A 20,579-nucleotide genomic window follows, 5' to 3' on the forward strand; every position below is an offset into this window, starting at 1 on the left:
TTCTAGCTCTACTCTGTTTTATCTAAAGAACAATGCTTGGCCTCTCTGGACCTCACTTTTTTCATCTGTGAAACAGGATCAGTATGACTTAATTTATGGCAGGGATGACATTATAATAAATATCCATGCATAATTTCAAGAACACAAAAGACACTTATTTAATAGAAACTTTGATCATCTCCAGACCGGAGATAAGGCTCCCAAGTACATAAAAACAGCAAGGCTAATTTCCTATTGTGAATTTCTATTCCCTTGCCCCTTCAGACCAGCCTTCAATACATAAAAGCACATCAGCCAGCCCTTTGATTTTTCAAGCACCTATGAGGTCACCCAAAGAATTCTCTCCTGCCCTTTGAACCTTTAATTCCTTCTCAAATGATTTACTGGCTGTCTGGCCTCTAAATGACCATGCTAACAGCAATGTCCTTCCTATCCGAGGCTCTGTCCCTTTGATAACTAAGGTGTCCCTAGACAGGGTTTAGCATTCTCACACCCTTAGAAACAAGTTTCCAAGAAAATTTAGAATTAAGGAACATGGTAATATTACTCAAATTCCCCACAAATGTATGTAAACATCAAATCATTTCCAAGTTAAGAATGCTCTAATTATTTGCACTTCTTTCATACTTACAAGGGATTCTGATGAGGATATGCACTTCCGGGGGTCTCTTGACAGTCCAGTTCTGAACGTCCGTGCTGGTAAAACCCACTGTGCAGCAGTAGACTGGCCAGTAGCAAGCCAAGCGCTTCTGCTCTTGCTGTGCTGTCCCTGTGAGTTTTAACACCGATTCTTAACCTGTCCCCCTAGTGCCCTAAGATAACCTGGCCGTCACACAGACAAGAACCAATGATATGAAACCTCATTAGGAAAGAGAGGAAGTCAGCTCCTTCTCTCCTTTCTTGGTATTCTCAGCTTTGAGCGAAACAGTGAGAAAAGGAATATCATGGTCAAATAACGAAGACACTTAAGGCATTATGTATAAATACCAGACAGTGACTCACAACCAAGGCCAGTGAAATAGAACACGTCAGGGCTTGTTTAAGCAAAAGTGAAAACACACACACACACACACACACACACGCACGCACGCACTGATTTAAAGTCATCGCATTTCAGCTGAAGGAATGAAGTACTCGAATCAGGCACAGAAATTATTATACCCACTTGGAACACAGTGGAATGGCTGTTGCGTTGGGAGTCTCTCAGCAATACTTCCCACCAGCAGGATGAACACTATAATCATCACTCCCCACTGCCAGCCTGGGGACCACAGTTTACATACACATACAAGCCAGGCGGCCTGGAGACACCCCCTATCTCCCACTACCGCCATCCCTCTTCACATCTCAAGTTGCGCCAGAGGGGTCCCTCTTAATTTGCTTCACCACCATTATTTTCATGTCTTGCCCCCAAGTGTAGCTAACATGTGGACTTGAGGTTCACCACAGCTGCTAGGGGAAGTTGGTCGCTTCCACCAGTAGCAGCCTGGGAATGACATGCCTTGGAGATACAGAACCAGTGATCTGCCGTGGGTAGACCCAACAGACGAAGGCGGGGAAGTGAAGAAGCAGAGGACTGTAGGGAAAACCAGGGCCACTAGAAGAGACACCAGAGTGGGGAAGAAAAGGACAGAATTTCCCAGAGAGGAGCTTAAGAACAGAGAGGAGACCATTCTGTCTGATAACCTGGAACCTAATGCCGATACTAGAAATAAAAAGTTAAGATCATAGTCAGGGAGAATGATCTGTAAAACGCGGCAAAAATAATTTGGGCTCTATTCTACAGGCAGCGGGAAAGTATGAAATAATTTCCAGTAGGTGACAATGATCAAAAGATTTGGAAAGTGCTGGAATAGGCAGAATGGAGCTCACCATCCCCCAGCTCCTTCCTCTGCAGCTCCTTTGAGTTGGGAGTGATCCCAATAATGTTTTCTACTCAGATTAAGACTCCTAATTTTGTACTGAGGTTGGTGGGTTCGGGTGAGTGGAGCTTCCGTGAAACTCACCATTTAGATGGGAGGAAGGATGACATGCCATTTCCTCTTCTGTAATAGTAACAGTTGACTTGGCGACTAGAAACCCAGCCTCCTCTAAGATGTCAACAGAACAGGAGGGGAAAAATGGAGAGAAGAGAAAAAGAGAGAGACAAAAGAAAAGGGGAAGAGAAGAGCCAGTATAGGGCAAAACTTGATTGTCAGGGGCCTGTAACAGATCACCATCACTTAGAGGCCTAAATTAAACTCCAGCCTTAAATTAGGGCTCCAACCTAGGGATGAGAGATCAAAATGCCTCACCTGGGTCTTAGCAGTGGAAATCAACTCCTCCTCGTTCTTTATTCCTTTGTTTTATTAGGTGCTGGGAAGGGAAATTCTGTTAAGTAAACCCTATTGCAGGTAAAAAGGACTAAGAGTCAAACGTTCCTTGAGCGGATACAGTATGAGCAGGTCAAAGAATACCGCACATTTCTCAAGCTGAGGGCATGCAGAAAACATGAAAATTACATAGCGAGCCCTTTCCCTCCGGAGGAAGAGAGTTACCCTCCCACCCCAGCTCCCACAGCAGCACAGTCAGCAAGCTAGCTCTTGTAAAAGCCAGGCACTCAGGCAATCTCTTCCAAGAGAGAGAGAGAGAGAGAGAGAGAGAGAGAGAGAGAGAGAGAAAGTCTCCCCAGTAGCTAGGTGTTTGAATGGATTTTAAATATAAATTACAAGTTATTTCACCTGGTCAGAGAGAAGAGGCAAATTAAAGAACCAACATGCCCATTAACCTTACTGCCAACAGTGTCATTCCTGCTACAAAGAAATGGGATAAGGATTTAGATCAATTTCGACAGTATGAGCATCTTGACAAAGTTCTGAGTTTAGTTTCTGAAGGTGGAGAAAGGCAGATGATGCTGCACAAAAGTAGTAATGGCCTAGAAAGTCAACTCATGAAGTATGGGAAGCAGAAGAGATAGACTGATTTTCAAATTGGCACACAAATGGAACCTTTCCAAAGTATTCCCTTAAGAAATGTCCAAAAAGGACATTAGTGCTATATAGTTAACCACTCCAAATTTGTAAAAGTTTTGAGGATAAAGTAATGTTTTCTAGCCAGATTTACAGAAAAAGAGGTTGTGAAATGAATCCCCATCTTCTCTCCATTTTAGGGTGGTAAAGATACCACTTAAGACAATGAAATTGCACAGAGAGGTTTAACAATATTTTTAAAGGTAATATTTAAGAACCCTTACTATTGTGGAAATATAAACAATGATAGTCACAGATTAATAATACCATGCCAGGCAGAGAGGATAATACTTCTAACAATAAAAATGGAAGAGAAACTTGAAAGTCCGGTGGTTTGAGGTTTGCCTCACCAAGCCACCACATTTTGTTTTACATATACAGAAAGCAATCATTAAACATCTTGGCAAAGTAAACTGATGGTTTTTGGCAGCCTCAATCCGTTCTATCATGCCCATCTGAGGTTTGGCATTGTGACAGTTTCTTCTAGTTTTTGTTTGATTTTTTTTCCCATTTTCTCATCCCTTGAATGTTCTATTTATATAAAAAGAACTCCAGCTTGCAACACCTCCAATGACTAGGCATCCTGCAGATTGGAGAAAATTACAAGACAAAGCTAGGGAAGCTCATTAAATCACAAAGCAGGCCAGTTTCCCATGTCTTTGGGGCATAAGATTGTCTGGCAATTACCTAATTTACGCAACAATCAATAGATTAGTAAATTGTGTGTTGACCATAGTATCCCTAACAGAATGACCTGTTATTTTAAGTGATTAGACCCCAGAGTAAACAAATATTAAAAAAAACCCTTTCTCTTTGTCTCCACCTGCCTACTAGGTTACCTAACTTGATGGACTCATAAACAGTATCAAAAGATCCAAAACTAAACTACAAACTGGTCCCCTTTCTAACCCCTACCTTCTACATTTGAAATAGAGACATTACATCTGATTCCTACTACTTCTGCTTCTTTTCTTCAATAGTACACATTATCTCTAACCTCTGGTAACTCGACAACTTATAACTCAGCACACGTTGCCACACCGTTTCAAACTGTTCATTCCTGTCTGTTGTTCAATTTAGTTCACATGCGGTTATGCAACCGGTAGTATACTAGATGCCTGTTTTAAATATCCTAAGTCTGTTTGGTCTTTAGGACAGTCATTCCTTGTCCCGCTAAAATCAACTCTCTTCTGCCTCCCATGACTACCTAAGTATCATGCATCACTCAGGCACAACTTCAATTATTACTTTTCCCACAAAGCTCCCAACATTGACCCATAAACAAATGTTAGATTTTATGTCCCGGTCTCAGCACCTAAAGGTTTTTGTTCCCTGGACATACAATAAATATGCATATACCGTATGTCCAGGGAACAATACACAAATAAATGTCAGTAAACTCGCCATCTATTTGGGAATCCAAAAATCAGGTCTACTATGGTGGTCATCTCTTGAATTCTGTAGTTTAGGGGTAGGCATGCTGCAAAGTGCTGAACAAATCGGTGTTGCTGGTAGATTGATTGATTGATTGATTGATTGATTGAAGTCTTAATTGGGAGTTGTTTGGACAGCCCAGCAAGGTTTAACACAGGCTTTTAAAGCTCCAGCTATTTAGACATGAGCCAGAAATCATGCTTGTCTTTCTCCTCTGGCAGCTGCTGACCTCACACTAAAGCTTCCCTGCTCCTCCATGCCCATTAGGTACCCTCAAATGTTTTATTTGTTAAGTTCAAAATTCTTTGACAAGACTTCTCATTTAATAAAGATACCTAGGGAATATTCTATTTCCTTCTTAAATCATATATACCCCTGGTATTTATATGAAATATATGTTCTCTATTGGAACAACTATACCAGTTCATTTTATTTTACTCTTGTGGTTATAATTCAATTCCTCCTCTAAACCCTCCTATATACCGCTCCCTGCTCGACTTCAAATTCCTAGCTTCTTTATTCACTAATTGCTATTGGCCATGCAAATCTGATAATTTTCACTTGAAAATTAAGGAACCTAGACACGAGGAGGAAAATGACTTGCTCGAGGTTCACAAATCAGGAGCAGAGATAAAACTAAGACTCAGCTTTTCTGAAGGTTGTAAATGAAGCTCAGAAAACCCAGGCATGGGGTATGGTCCTGTTGGTAGACTAATCCCTTAGCATGCCCAAAGCCCTAGGTTCTATCCCCAGTACTGCCAGAGAAAAAAAAAATACACTAGAAAAAAAAACCCACAAAACACTTCAGGTCTTTTGAATCTTAGCCCAATTTCCTTACCTTGATTTGAGATTTAAAACATAAACCATCCTTTGACCCTAACCTCCAGGAGCATTTATTGACAATATTACCAGTTTCTTCACTAAATTTCATTTCTCATTCCTCTCCTTTCTCTCACCCATTTCCATTTAGCTTTGCTCTTTCCTTAACAAATACAAGTGTGGCATTATAAAAACAAACAAACAAACAAACAGATTTGGAATCAGACAGAAGTTTGAATGCCAGAGGTTTAGCCCAGTGGTACAGCTTTTTCGAACATATACAAAGGCCTGAGTTCTATCTACAGCACTGCAAAACGAAACAAAATGATTAAAATTAGAATAATATTGTGGTGGCACTATGGTTGAAACCCTCTATTACTAAGCAACACCTCTGCCTCTCAAATTAAATTTCAATGCCAGGTCTCCCACTTAGTATACAATTTTGAGTCTGTCTCTTAACTTCTCTTAGGTCTCAATCCCTTATATGCATAACGGGGACATCAGTATCCAACCTCAAAGAACTACTATAAATATTACATGAGAACACATGCACAATACCTAGAAACAGACATGTTTGTTCTGATCCCTCCATGTGTAGGCTCTGACCACCCTTTGCATTCAACAGATTGCTGAAAACCAGCCCAAACTGCAGGCTCTCCACTGTAAATATCTTGAAGTATCTGGATCCTTGCCTGATTCCTTTTTCAGCCTATGGTCCTGACCTCTCTTGATTAACTATGTAAATTAAGAAAGTCCCACAGTCACAGTCAATTCCTCCAAAGAACATGAGTCAGCTCTGACACACACTCACCCCTGAGTAGTCAAAACATCATCACTCATACTCTCAATTAGAGAGCTGCCATTAAAAGCACTTGCCTGTGGAAGTTTGTGGGAGACTTTTTTACTTAAACACAGAAAAAAAAAAGAAATGGAAAACAGCAAGACAGCCCAACAAAGACAGGGCTTTAGCTTGTCATAGTATTATAAGCAACGATGAGGCTGTAGCCACGAGTATCTAACCCCTTTCCTGAATAACTAGTCAGACCAGCTTTACTCCTAGCTCTACCTCATCTCACCTCCAACCCCCTCTTCTCAATAGAAAAATCAGTTCCTGATAGAACGTGAAAGACAATATAGGAGAACCATTCAAAACTTTCCTGCCAGGGGCTTACAGGAAGAGAAACAGCTAGAAATCTATTGGGTGGCATAGAGGGCCAGAAGACAGCTCCAAGCATCTTTCTTCCGTGGGCTTAACCCTTGATCCTGTCAATGAATGCTACCTCCCACATTCCTTAGAGATGTAACATTAAAACTTGAGTGAAAGTTAACAGACCATGCCATCGCTGAGAGCACACCAGGAAATAGCCACTTCTGTAAAACAGGGGGAAAACAGTGTAGAAGACGGAGAAGAGCTGCCTGCTGTCGGTCATTTCCACAGGCAGAACAGGAAAAGCCTCCCAAGCCCTTCGTCACAGGCCTTCTGGAAAGAAGAAGCTTGCTCCATGGAGATTCTTACAAAAAACTTAGGATGGCACGAAGAGGTGAAGGAACATGCCAAGATTACTCAGAAAACTGCTAAGCACCTATACATAACGGAAGGTGACAAAAGACTTGGCCCTAACTCAGACACAACAGAAAAAGATGAAGTGTGTCAAATCCTCTGCTTCCACTAGAATTTACTGAATGATTTCAAACTTACCAGCCTCAACTGGCTCCTCTCAGCTCTTATTAGAAGCACGCATGAGCCAAGACAGACAAAGCTGGCATTGCCAAGTAGAAGAGCTCACTGTAACCAAAGGGGGAAACTGGGTTTGGACAGAAGGCAGGGCAGCCAATGAACAAAGAGCCAATGACCCTTGTATGAGAGAGCCCAAACTGTAAGCTTGTAACAACCAGTGCTTGTGGGTGCAGGCTGGGAAGTGAGGACTGGACATGGAATAAAGATGGCTTAGATGAATGACAACTGAGTCTTGTTCTCTGAGGAAGTGCTCACTCTGTCGCTGGGTACAGTCACAGACACGCTGAAAGAGGAGGGTATGAAAACGAAGTGAAAAGGGAGGGGTTAGAAATGACTTTGAGAGCACAAGTATTCTTGATTCTTTCCACTTCAGTGCCCCAACAGGATGGCTCTGCCCAAATAAACATGCCAGTGTGGTGTGGGGAAGAACCAGATCATCTCTTGCAAAACAAAGACACGTGACTAGCTTTCCACTTGCCTCTTTGCACTAAAGGTGGCTAAGGGACATGAGGACACAAATTTTACTTCATTCCAGCCCTTAGAACATAATCTTTAGCTATGAGCAATTGTATTTCAATTTACTCATTGATGACTTAATTAAAGTCTGTCAGAAATTAGTGTCTTAAAGAGCAGCAGGAAACAAACAAAATATCTGGCTTTATAGATGCTAAGAGAAAGTGATCTCATTATCAACGTGCTCAGTACAAAATGGTTGCAAGATAATTCTCAGGTAAACCTGGAGGTCAGTTTGCAGGGAAATATAGCACACATATTGAGGGTCTGAGGACATTAGGCACTGATGGCAACAGAAATCCCACAGTCACCCAGATCTGGGTAGCAGAACTAGCTAGGGTGCTTTTCTATAACTTAGAGATGTTTTCCAAGAATACCTTGTATAAGTAAGCATCGTGGAACTCTGAGTACCACTTCTTTTGGGGGTGGGTTTATTTTGAGACAGAGTTTCTCTGTAGCTTTGGAGCCTGTTCTGGAACTCGCTCTGTAGACCAGGCTGGCCTCGAACTCACAGAGATCCACCTATTTCTGCCTCCCAAGTGCTAGGATTAAAGGCATGCACCACCACTGCCAGGCCTGAATACCTTCTCTTATGTACAAATAGTATACAGTATGGTTATGTGGAATAATTTCATTGGCCATAAGCTATGGATTAAATAGGTCTCTCTAGAATTATTCTGAATGAGCCTAATGACAACTAATGAGAGAGAGACTGCTTATATGTCACATATGACTGGTATTTTCAATTTTGGAAATAATTACTTTTCCTAGGAGGGAAGTTCAAACAGGTTAAAAAAATCCAAATTTTGATTTTGACAGCATTTATTAAATGCCATCTCCTCCTCTGTAATTTAATGAGGTCTTTATTTAGATAGATGTGCTCCATAAAGGCAAGTCTTATGCCTTCTGTCTCCTTTCCCATGGAGTGTCTTTCTCATGGTTGTTCTGGGCTAGGAGCAGGGGAAATTCCACATTAATTGTAGGAGATAAAACTTGTCACTCAAAAATGTCTTACATGTGGCTAGGGAGATGGCTCGGTGGGTAAAGTGTTTGCTGTGTAAGCATGAGGAGCCATGTTTAGATCCCTAGCACCCACATAGGTGGGATGATGAATACCTATAACCCCAGCACTGGGGCGGGGTCAGGAATAGATGGATCCCAGAGGCTCAAAGGCCAAGCAGTCCAGACAATGAAAGAGCTCTAGGCTCAGAGACCCAGTCTCAAAAAATATAGTAGACAACAGAGGGGGGAAAAAATCCAACATCTGCCTCTGACCTCCACACATGCTCAAGCACACACACTTGCAAACACATACATACCACACACACACACACACACACACACACACACACACACACACACACAATTCATCACATGGCTTTCCTCCATGCTTATGTAAGGACCCTAGACAAGTAGTGATTACCAGAAGTATAGTACTTCCTTCAACTATTAGACATCGACACAGACCTTCTATGACTGGGCCACCAGATAAACCTAATCACCCTCAGCTGTATCTTCTTTTAATAATACTCAGGAGTGTGTGTGAGTGTGCATAAAGGAGCCTGTGGAGGTCAGAAGAAGGTTGATCCCTTGAAACTGTTAGAGTTTTGGGCTGTCATTTAGATAATGGAAATCAAACCAAGGTCTCCTGCAAGAACAGAAGCCCTCTTAACTGCTGAGCCATCTTTCCACACCTCGCCCCCTCAGCTGTATGTTTTTAAAAGAATGGTCTATAGATGAAGATCAGTGGAGGCATACTTACTATGGAAAAGGCCCTGGAAGCAATTCTCAGCACAAAAACAAAAGTCTCAGTTTTTATAATTTTCGCCAGTTTCCATATTCTGTTGTGGGCTCCATAAGTTAAGAAAAAAGTAGGGGATATAGTTCAGTGGTAGAGCACAATGTCCTATGTTTGATCTTGAGCACCAGAAATTGAGGTGGAGAGAGAAAGAGAGAGAGAGAGAGAGAGAGAGAGAGAGAGAGAGAGAGATAACACACACACAGTGGACAAGGTGGAGTAGATCCAGAGTGGAAAGAGTAAGCTCAGATCCCATAAGAGTTGAGAAAGTCCATAAATCTCATTCTTGAAAGTACAGAGGGAACACTGAATCTCAGACCCCATAAGAAAACGTTGAGGAAGCACATAATTTTTTTTCCATCCTGTCAAGGGCTTTTTCTACATTAGAGGAAGCAGCATTGTTCTGTATGGTCCAACTTGCAGAGTTTAGCCCCATGGATGATAGGCAAGAAGAAATGTTTGCAGTTCAACATAGGGGTAAAATTGTCCACAGCTAAGACCTGACAGCACAGAAACGGGCAGGCTTAAATACGCACATGCTCCCCCAGGATCAGTAGAGAACGTATCAGAGAGATATCCTCCACAGCAAGTTCTTTAATGATCTTAAACTAGGTGACTTCCCAAAACTTTGAGACTCAGTCCCCGAGTCCCACCAGGAGCAGCAGCAGTCCAGCAGCCCCGAGTTAAGCATGCCCTTCGGGACATGGTGGCAGCGGGAACTAGGAGCATGCCTTCCTGTAATCTCTATTGCTCTTCATTAACTTCTCACAGATGGCTCTGCACATTTTCCTCTGGTTGGACGAAGCCTAACTATAAACACAGTCGTGTCCTCTCATGATAATTGCCCCATAACTAGTAGTCTCCGTCTGAAACTGTCTCTTTTTCTCTTTAACAAAATTCCTGGAGAGGGTTCTGGGAAAAGCAATGGGAAAACATTTTAACTGTTTAAATAACAATGCTCAAGTGTCTTCCAGCTGGAGCTATTGTCTTTGGGGTTTCGGAGAGGGAAAACCCTGTGACAGGCATGGCCCCCTTTCCTTCAGAGGACAAATCAGCAGGATACTGGGTATATCTGACAGACCTAAAATCCTATGCAAGTTCCATATGACAGGAGCTAAAAGCCTACGTATGCAATGCTTAGCCAAACTTTACAAGGCATACTATACAATCTTCTTGTTCTGCCTTCCTCTTCTGTCCTTGGATAGATTCCTATTCCATGTCTCCACATGCTGTGCCTTTCTGGAAGGAAGGCAGAAATAAGTCATAGAACCGATGCAGTAGACACCTTTGTAGATTCTGGTGGGGAAGATCAGGGAAGGATTCATATAAGCAATCAGACTGTATTTATCTCCTACAATCCATACCCTGTGAAGATACTTTGGGGACTGCCAGGCCCTTGCTGGGTGGGGCTAGGTCTGACGCAGCTGAACTATCTGAAAGGTATATCATTGCTTATATACCTCTGCATCCAACAGGGGCTCAAAAGCACAGTCACAAGAAAAGCTTGAATCTGATCATTTGGGACGCCCTTTAAAGTTTCAGTTCCCTCTTTTTGTGAGTTTAGCAATCAGGGTAGAGTGGGAAGCAGTAGAGCCTACGAAGAAATTGAAGATCAGGCCCTGCCTTTGTATGAGGTCAAGGATAGCAAAGGGTTTATCAAAGTCATTCTCACATCCTCTGTGATAGTGAACATGAGGCAGGAATGCCTATTGGCACTCTGTGAATAGTGACTTGGATCTGCCAGGGGTAAAATGGCAGGGGAATATCCATGCATGCTATGTAAGCATTCTCCTGCAGACTCCTCTCCCACGCCACCCCACTTTGTTAGAGAACAGTAACTAGCCCCCGTTTGACTCACTGTGCTAAATTGAGAAACCTAACCAAAAAACAGGCCAGAAAAAATGCAAATCTGTTGGGTGAGCGAGCACAATCTTCTGTCCTGTCTTTTCATCCTAGTTTTCCTCCTCCTTTCCCTGCATCTGACACTGCTCCCCACCCTTTCTTTTCTCTATGCTTGTTTAACTTCAAGGCACATGTTTACGAACTTGAAATGAACCCAGGAACCTTAGGCTGCAGTTCAATTTTTTTCCTCCTTCTATCCCTTCCACACACAAGAAGGATACTGCTTGAATCTCTGTAGCCTCTAAAAGACCCTATATGATACAGATTCACTGGTGCCAGAGTTTGCAAGGTTCACTTATTACCCCCCAAAAGTTATTTTCCAATGCAAGATGTTACCTTCATCTAAACTGTCTAAACTGTAGATAAGGACACTACACAGTAAAGCAGAAACATCTGATTAGAAGAAAATCTCCATTTCATTCTACAATACCCTCCCTGGTCTAGTATGAGAAGCTAGTCAAAGAAATTAACCGTGGTAAGGTCAAAGGATCAGTCCCTCATGGTCATCTTCTTTCATTTGTCCTGACTTTAGTAATACTACCATAGCATATGGAAAAATCATAAACTATCTCCTAAAACTTGCGATAATCAATACAATTGGCTTTAACTGCTCTTTTTGGCACTTGATTATCAATAGAAAACTACTTGATTATCCACTTTTTGTCACTTGATTATCAACAGATAGCTATACAAGTCTCACTAAATCAGGCACCTGAATTCTGGACATCTGCGATGATTTTCCCAACCTGATCATTTCCGGGTGTAAAGGTCTGTCCACGGCATATGGAAAGCAAGCTTTCCTATCCCACACCTCCTCCTCCTACCAATCACCCTTTCTCAATTTCCTTCATCTCCCTGATATCCTTACCTTTCCCAACACATCATCCTAACCAAAACTACTTTTGTATTTCCCCAGCACCAAAGGAGGTTTGCTGCCATTTTCTATCATGGCTCTGGGCTCTTCTGTCTTTCACAAACCTAAGTTATTCAGTTACCAAAACAGTCTTTCCCCACCTCCTTGGGCCCAGACTTCATTAATGTATACTGAAATCCAGTCATCATGGAGGACTTCATGGCATGGAAAACATCACTGGAGTTAGAGGCTGAGAAGACTAGATTAGATATATCCCTGAAAGCTATTAGTCCGTGTTTCTCACAACCTGTAGTACTCCCCCCAAAATCAAGATATTCTCTAGGTCGTGGTAAATAAACAGCATGATGGACTGAAACAAGCAACTGGATGCACTAAAGAGTCGGTTTTCCATCAGATGTTCTGTAGCCTTCCCTGACTGTCTCCCAGTGTGTCTGAGATAGGCTCAGGAAGTAAGGGATGAGAAGCACACATTGCACAGCACCATCAGATGCAAGTGAAACAGCCATCTTCCTGACTACATAGCAGTTCTGGTGAAAAGAGTGCCAGGGCTAGGACAATGGGTTCCCTACCAAACCATCGCAGTGTCATTTAAGGACTCCCCACTTCAAATTCATTTTAGACCTAGGGATGCCCAGGAAAGGCGAGTGGTATTCCCAGGATTCCAGAGCAAAGAATGACAAGGCAAGGATTAGAATCCAGATAGTTTTCCTTTACCAGTTCAACTCTATTTCTAACCCAAAGCCACCAGTGAATGCAGACTTGTGGGGAGCCAGCTGGATTATTCTAAAGCATAAAGGAAGCACACTAAAGTAGAAAAAAGAGAGAATGGAATTAATGAAATATCTCATGAAATGAAATAAAAATGCATTAAAGTATAAAGAATGAAAATGGGATTAATGAAACATAGCTTGCTAAGAAAAAAAAAACAGCCAAACATTATACTGGAAAAAAAAAAAAACACCTCCTTTATGTAACATCCTAGCTAACCCAGTTATACCTGGTTTTTACTCTTAGGAGCCAGGCTGTTTGAAAGCAATGGGTAAAGTGATTTTACCTCCTGCATATCCGTGCATGTAATAATGAACCTTCATATAATAGGGGCCAAGTGTGCATTCAGCAGAAACGGAATCATTAAAAGGCACCCTGCCTCTCCACACGCGAGGCACTTCCTTCACAGTGTGGCCAAGAAAACCCTCATCTACCCCCAAATAATCCCCACGCCAGACCACAAATTGCTGGCTGCCCCATGCTTAGTAACACCCCCTGCCATGCTCCTATGGGCTCAGAAAATAGTTCAGGACCACAGCAGCAAGCATTCTCAGAGGTGTCTGGCAGGTTGGGTCAGCCTGGACAAAGCTGAAAAATGACCTCTCCAGGGCAGGTTGTCTAGGCCGACTGAAAATTCTGTGGGCGGAAAAGAAAGGGAGGAACTGCTAGACTACCGTGGGCTGCTTATCCCATTGTGACCTTGGTAGAAAGAGAGGGGAAGAGGAGGAGTTTGATTAGAAGAAATTCTTCAAGGCTAGGATACCCCTCTCTCCAGTGGGGCTGTTTGATTTTTTTAAGTAGTTTGCTCCAGAGAACACCCAAGGAAGTGTTGGGGGTGGGGTGGGGTGTGAGGAATACAGTACAAAGACATCTATTTCAGTCTGGTTACAAATACTGGATGAAGAGCGCCTGGTTTGGGGAGGCTAAAGGTCCTCTCGAGGTCCCTGCCAATACCCCCCCAAATGTTACCTTAATACACCTCAGAGAGCCAGAGCTGACTGACTCACATCCGAGCAACATAAAGCGTTGCCCCGACACCTGAAGAACGCCCATACAAGTTAGTTAGTGAGCCATTCCATCGCATGGAGAAAGCAACATGGGTAATGATGGAGGAGGGGGCAGTAATCCCCAGAGCCCAGGTGCTATGTTAACTACACGGAAAAACAGAATCCCTATAGTCACATTTGTTACCTTAAAAAAGCTACGTCTTTCTACCTCCCGCCAAAACCGCCTACAATCTCAACTGTAGTTTGCTTGGTTTGGAAGAGCGCGCGCGCGAGAGCTGAGTGTGTAGAGAAACTAAAACAACAGCAAATATGGGCTAAAGTTCAGGAAGTCCCTCCACCTGGCAATCTAGTGCTTCAAGGTGAGTCGTCTTACAAGTCACTCTTCCAGTAACTGCCCCAACTGCCTCCCTCCTCCACCCTCACTTTGGAGGTTCCAGAGCTCTTGGGGGAGCTTCTCTCCCCTGGCCTCTAGCTGCAACTTGGTTCCAGCTGATCACAGGCTCCTAAATCAAACCAACCCTAGTGGCCACTTCAGCACAGCTGTGCTCCACGGCACAAAAGTTCTCTCCACACTTCTCAGCGCGCAAGAAATCGCGCCGGCGCGGGGCAGTACTCGGGAGGGAGGAAAAGGCCGAGTGAAACCGGCAGCAAGCAACGCCCCGGCGCTGAAGACGGGGTGTGTGTGCGTCCGGCTGCGGGACAAGAGACTGAGAAAAGTCAGCAATGCCTCATCCCCCTAGCTCTGCGCCAGACCCTAGCCCAGCAACCTGCCTCGGGCAGGACAGCCCCAGGGAGAGCAGGGAGAGCTAGCGCCGAGCCCCACCGCTCCAGCCCTCAGCCCCTCGCTGTCCTGCGGGGCGCAGGGGCCTCCGAAACAAGGAGAACCCCCAGCAGCCGCCATTTCCTGCAGCCCACACGGAGGTGAGTGGCCTTCTCGTCGTGGGGGGAGCCGGGCTGCCCCAGTGCCCTGCGAGTGGGACTGCGCGCACAGCTCAGGCAGGGCCGGGTGGGTCAGGTCCCATCCTCCAGCCACACTGAGCTGCAGCCCGCTCCCGCAGCACGATCCCCCTCCGTGCGCCTACAGCCCCTCGGACTCTGGCCGGCCAAGTCGCCAAGTGGGTCTGAGGCCCTCACTGGCGCACTCTTGCGCACCCTCTAGCCCATTCAAAGTTGGACGCCATGAGGAGCGAGCCAGCGCTCCTTACCTTCGACACCGTGAGCGGCTTGCAGTGCTCTAAGCCCCCCTTCAGGGTGAAGCCCCAGGGCGCCCCCCCCTTGCAGCTGCACCGGGAAGTACTGGAAGGACCCCGGCCGGTTCTCCATCCTCAGCTCGGCTGGCCAGGCGCCGCCGGGCTCCTTTTCCGCGGGGGCTACCGAGCCTCCGCCCCCAGCAGCTCAGCCACCAACGTCCTCCAGCGCCGCGCTGCCCCGCTCCGCCTACTCTCCCGGCTGGAGACGCTCAGGCAGCTAGTGAGCCCTAGGAGGAAATGACACGGAGCTGGAGAGAGGGGGGAGGGGGAAGAGAAGGGGGAAAAAGAAAAGAAGGAAAGAGAGGCGGAGGGATGGTGCTTAATGGACAAGAAAACGGAGCAATAGGGAGGGGCAGTCTCTGGGACCTCGCCTATAGGATCGCTGAGGAGTGGGAGCAAGGCGAGGCCTCACATCAATTGTTACATTGTTTCATTCAAGTAGGCCCCCTCTTTGGTCCTCCTCTTTACTGCGGAGCTACCCGCCCCTCCTTCAGTCCAAGCAAACCGAGGTGAAAGTCAGTGTGCATGGCCCTCGTGGCCTATTACACTTTTCTCATTAGCGCCTTCAAGTTTTTGAGAGCCTTTTCTTGAAAAGTTCCTGAGACCCAGGTCCTGGAGCGGGGGAGGGGGCTTACAAGTCTGCTAATCTGGACCTTGCCTACCCGGGTGGAAAGGAAAGTACACTCAGAACCAGCGAATATAGTGGGGTTGTGCGTGTAGGCTGCTCCGAGGACACACTAGTTGTGTGGAGTCATGATGGAACATTGCCTAGGAGCATAGTTTAAATAAAGGAACACTGAGGATGTCCCTGCTCGGTTATAAGCTAGCTCCCTGCTGGTGTCTATGGGAGTCCTGTGAGAGTACCAGTCATCCAGGACTCCTGGCACTGCCTTGCACTTGCCCCACAGAGATGAGCAAGCCAAGGATCTGCAAAGTTATGCCTAGCAGAAAACAAGCCTCTAAGAAAGAGCATCCATTGATAAGATAGCCAATTCACGATTCACGATGTGCCTTTTGGAAGAATCAGCTTTTGCACGGGGCCTAAAACTATCCAATCAACTGTTCTTAGTTGAACTTATTTCTCTGACCTTCAGAACAGGCGTAAGAGCTACAGGAACAGTCCTGAGAGATGAATGTGGTACTTCATCTGACGCTGATCTCTCCGCCTTGACCTAAGCAGTTTATCTCCCCTCTCAGGGTGTTTTCTCGGCAGCCACAAGTGGGAAGTCACTTTCTAAAGAGCTTCACACTAGCAGGGAAAGTGTTGACAAGTCAATGCTGAATCAACAGGGCATTCTTACTTTGTCTTGCTGCCAAGTGTCCTTTCCTGCTTCCTATGCAATTTCTTCCTCATCGCAGGTAAACCTCATCCAGTCCCTTCCTTCCATTGGAAAGCTTTCTACAGTTCAGGTGTCCGTTCTCTGCTCCCACTTCCTCACTGCTTCTTAAACATCCTACAAAATCTACAAACGGGAGGTGAGGAGAACAGAAATGCCACCGTGCTAACTCTCCTGAACACTGACTGAGGCTATCGGAGTGAGAGTACTACAACTCCCACTGGACCTGAAGCTGTGCTGTCTTTTACAGCTGCACAGTGGCTAGAAGCAGAGTTACATATACTTTGGCATCCTTGGGCCCAGTTACCTTCTGTGGCCACTCCTCACAAGTTAATCTCCCTCATCTTTGGGAGTGATTCTCAGCAGTTGGAAGATTTGGGTTTGACGACCACATCTACAGGTACTAGGAAGATAAAAGTCAAGAGTCTCCACTGGTGTAAAGGCCCTGACTCTGGAACCTGGGTGGCATGCACACAACTGCACCAAGACATTGGGTTACTGAGTAACCAAAGGAATATAAAGCATCACAGAAGAAGCGTGTTCTCTTGGCTTGCCAAAGCAGCCTTACCATGACGAAAAAACAATGGAAACGATGAGGGGGAAAGAAGTGTGCTGTGAAACCGGGACAGAAGCAACACAGCATGGAGAGGCGAAAACGATACTGTTGGGTATCTGAGAAAGAGAGGAAACTGATGGAAAGGGAAGCCCACAGCACAGGCCAGGCCAGAGAGTTCAAGAACACAATGTGTAGACTTTTTCCCAATGAAAGGCTACCGAGAATTGTGCCCGAAGGCCAGGCAGCACAAAGAAGACAGCAGGTCAAAAAGAGGGAACAGGTGCAAATCAAAGACCACCAGGAGCGCATGCTTCGAGGGAGGGAGCTGATAGAGCAAAGACTCAAGGAAAGACTCTTGAGAAGAAGCTTGAGTCAGCTCCCTTCACTAGAGAAGCTGGAGAGAGTAAAGAAAGAGATGAAGGACTTTGAAAGGGCTAACGCACACCCGCTTTTGGAGTTATGAACTAAAAGTCTGATTAAGCTGGAAAGTCTTATTGAGAAGTCTCAGGTAAGAGAGGAAAGGAAAACGGCTATAAAGCCTCATCAAAGGAAATTCCTGGCCTTCCCACCCTTTGTGAAAAGTCATGTACGAAAAGTCAAAGATCAGTAAAATTTCAGTGCTTTTTGTGGGAAAAAAAAGTACCAGAAATTAATAAAGACTTTTAGAATTTAAAAAAAAAAACATCCTGCTGCCTGCCCTATGCCCCAGCATGCCAAGGAAGTTTTTCACAGTGGTCACTTAGATGTTCATGATCTGCTTTATGTACTTAGAGGCGAAACACATAAGAAGCCACACTCAAACATTTAGACAGATTTAACAAAAACACCTTGAGCATAGTTCTAGAAATCAGAAAATGGGCCATCTCAATGTGCTGATGCCTTTACAAGAAATTTACCACTAAGGATAGAGCCTGGGGCCTTGTTCATGACAAGCAAGTGTTCTACCTTTAGATATTTCCCCTTATCCCTCTTTTTATATTCATGTTTTTGATACTAGGACTTGAAACATTAATGTTTTTGATGCTAGGAATTGGAACAACTTGTTGATATGTGTGTACATGCAGTCATACAGCACCAGGGATCGAACCCAGGGCCTTGTAAGAGTGCTAGACAATCACTCTTAGCACTGAATTAACTTAGTGCAGCTCAGTAGGTCCCAGTGTTAGCATTTAGAAATCTGTAAAGTTCAGTCTGCAGGATGAAAGATCATTACCCAAGAACTACTAGACTTTTGTGTCTAAGACTTGAAGGTATTTGTAAACAGGAGACGTGCTTCTGAACCTTGGCCTTGTCACTAATTAGAGAGGTGGCCTTGAAGAAATCACTGAGCCAAGTCTTGGCCATCTTATTTTCTTCATCTGTAAACTTTTGCTAACAAGTTCTGACTTTGCTGCCTCTGAGACCTACTGAGAGACTAAGATGAAATAATACATATGAAAACACTTTGGAAAGGAAAAAAAGTAAAAATCCCCTCAACCTTAATATGAAACAAGGCTCTGAGCGAGACTTGAACCAAACTGTTTTCCTTCCAAGCCATACTCCATAGTGCTGGTGGGTTCTTCATCTCCTTTTTATCACTAAGGGGGAAGAAGTTGAATCACTTCATTCTTTGCATAAACAATACAGAAATAATAGACATCTGGTACATATAATGGAGACATCTTTCTGCTCTTTTGAAAAAAAAAACCACTACTCTTTCATTTTTACATTTTTTATAGTCTTACTTTAAAAGTGGAGGGCTGGACTTGAACTCACAGTTCTGCATTGCTGGAAGAGTAAGAATGTACCACCATGCCTGATGTGAGAAAACTGGTTATACCATTAGTTAGCAGAGTGGTATTAATCACGTCACTTTTCTCTACTATAAAATCCTAAGGGTTGAGCTCCTTGATTTTTTGGGTTCGTCTGTAATTTACAAACTCTATGATTACTTCCTAACCACGGTTTCAACAGTATACGTGCACACACATGCATGCATGCACGCATGCAAACAAAGATTTGATGCGAGAGATGACTCAAATAAGAATACAGCAATAGAGAACAGCTGCCAGGTGTATTCTTGCACACACACCAGAACCATAACACAGATGATGACTTCACTCTATGTTAAATTGCCTGTGTACACAAAATGTTGAAACTCCAATGCAGGTAGAAACAGAAAACTGCATATCAACAGAGGAGTGGTGACTGGCAATAACACATTAAAATAAGAAGAAAAGGGCGATGTGGAATCCTATGTCATGCTAATAGTTAAAAGTATTATGCTAGGGGTTAAAGACATAGCTCAGTGTGAAGAATGCTTAACGCTCTTGCAGAGGGTCCAAGTTCAGTTCCCAGCACCCACGTCTGGCAGCTTATAACCACCTGTAATTCTACCTCCAGGAAGATTCCCCATCTCTGGCCATCATGGGCACCTGCACACAATATTAAAAATAATGACCTTTGTAATAAGTATCATGCTAAAATGTAAAGGTCAAGGAGGACAACAAAGTATCTAAAATGGAACAGCTAGAACAGGCCAGGCTAAGTGGTTCCACCCCTTTGACCTGCACAAGAGCTATACAGGATCAAGCCTGACAACATTCCAGCAAGGAGAGTGGGAGGGGATCAAGCCCCTTCCCCTAAGGGAGGGGTTGTTAATTGGTGATGGCTGCTGGGGGAGGGAGAGTCAGTTTTCCTTAAGGGTGTGGCCCCTGGCAGTCTGACTATGCTCCAGTGGGTGGGCCCACACCCCTGAAGATAACGACAGCACAATCTGGACCTAATGGGTTACTAAAGAAGGCACAAAACTAAGTTGGAAATAGATTTCTGAATAGTTAGGGGGAGGTGGGAATGAAATGCTCAAAATGCATTGTATGCATATGTGAAATAATTTCAGTACATAGATTAAAGTCTTCTTTTCATTTACACTTTATTCATCAGTTTACCATCTGGGAAGGAAGAAGACTAAAATTGTGGCTCTGTGAGCTTTTTTTGAAACTTCCGATTATAAACTAGTGCCTCAATAAAGTTTTTCTCATCATAGTACTAGTCTCTTGTCTCTTTCTGAACCAAGGGCCTTTCAAGAGACTTCACCGACCTCTGCACTTTCTATCTCAAAACTGGAAGGAGAGGAGGGAGAGTAAACTGTGGCTGGGATGTAAAATAGCGAAATAAATAAGAAATGAAGGTTAAAAAAAATCCCTCCATATAAAGTTGGAGGTGTGCCACAGCGATAGAGCACTAGGCAACAGGTGAGTGTGATGTGGGTTCCACTGGAGAAACTGAAAGGAGGGGAGGAAGGGAAATAGGCAAGGAGGTTGGAGAAGCGTCTTGAGACAACGTCCTTAGTCATCTGTATATTGTATTTTTCTTTTTTGCAGGACAAGGGGAATCTGTGTCCTCCATTTCACTCTCATACCATTTCCATGGGGCAGGACTTTTGATAAAATAGCTTGCATTCTCTCTCTCCTCTTTCATGTGATAGGGGCATTTTTACATGCATATGAATAAAGGGAACCACCAAGAAACCAATGATGACAACCTTCCTATTTCCCAAAACAATTTGTAACCATTATAAATTGCTATTTTTTCAT

General features: G+C 44.1%; 1 protein-coding gene and 1 pseudogene across 1 annotated transcript in view; one reads left to right on the forward strand and one right to left on the reverse strand.

Moving 5' to 3' along the window:
- Positions 1 to 15,184, reverse strand: part of LOC121444390 (protein Shroom4-like) — a 204,845-nt gene extending 189,661 nt beyond the window's left edge. Inside the window, 2 exon segments of the mRNA XM_041646205.1 lie at positions 15,067 to 15,135; positions 15,137 to 15,184. Coding sequence (XP_041502139.1) covers positions 15,067 to 15,135; positions 15,137 to 15,184 — 117 coding nt within the window.
- Positions 15,185 to 17,089: 1,905 nt separating this feature from the next.
- Positions 17,090 to 17,614, forward strand: LOC121444371 (annotated as a pseudogene).
- Positions 17,615 to 20,579: the final 2,965 nt, after the last annotated feature.

The sequence above is a fragment of the Microtus oregoni genome, unplaced genomic scaffold, assembly GCF_018167655.1.
Source record: "Microtus oregoni isolate MIOR12 unplaced genomic scaffold, Mior012 000121F_ref0000216, whole genome shotgun sequence".
NCBI classification, from domain to species: Eukaryota; Metazoa; Chordata; class Mammalia; order Rodentia; family Cricetidae; genus Microtus; species Microtus oregoni.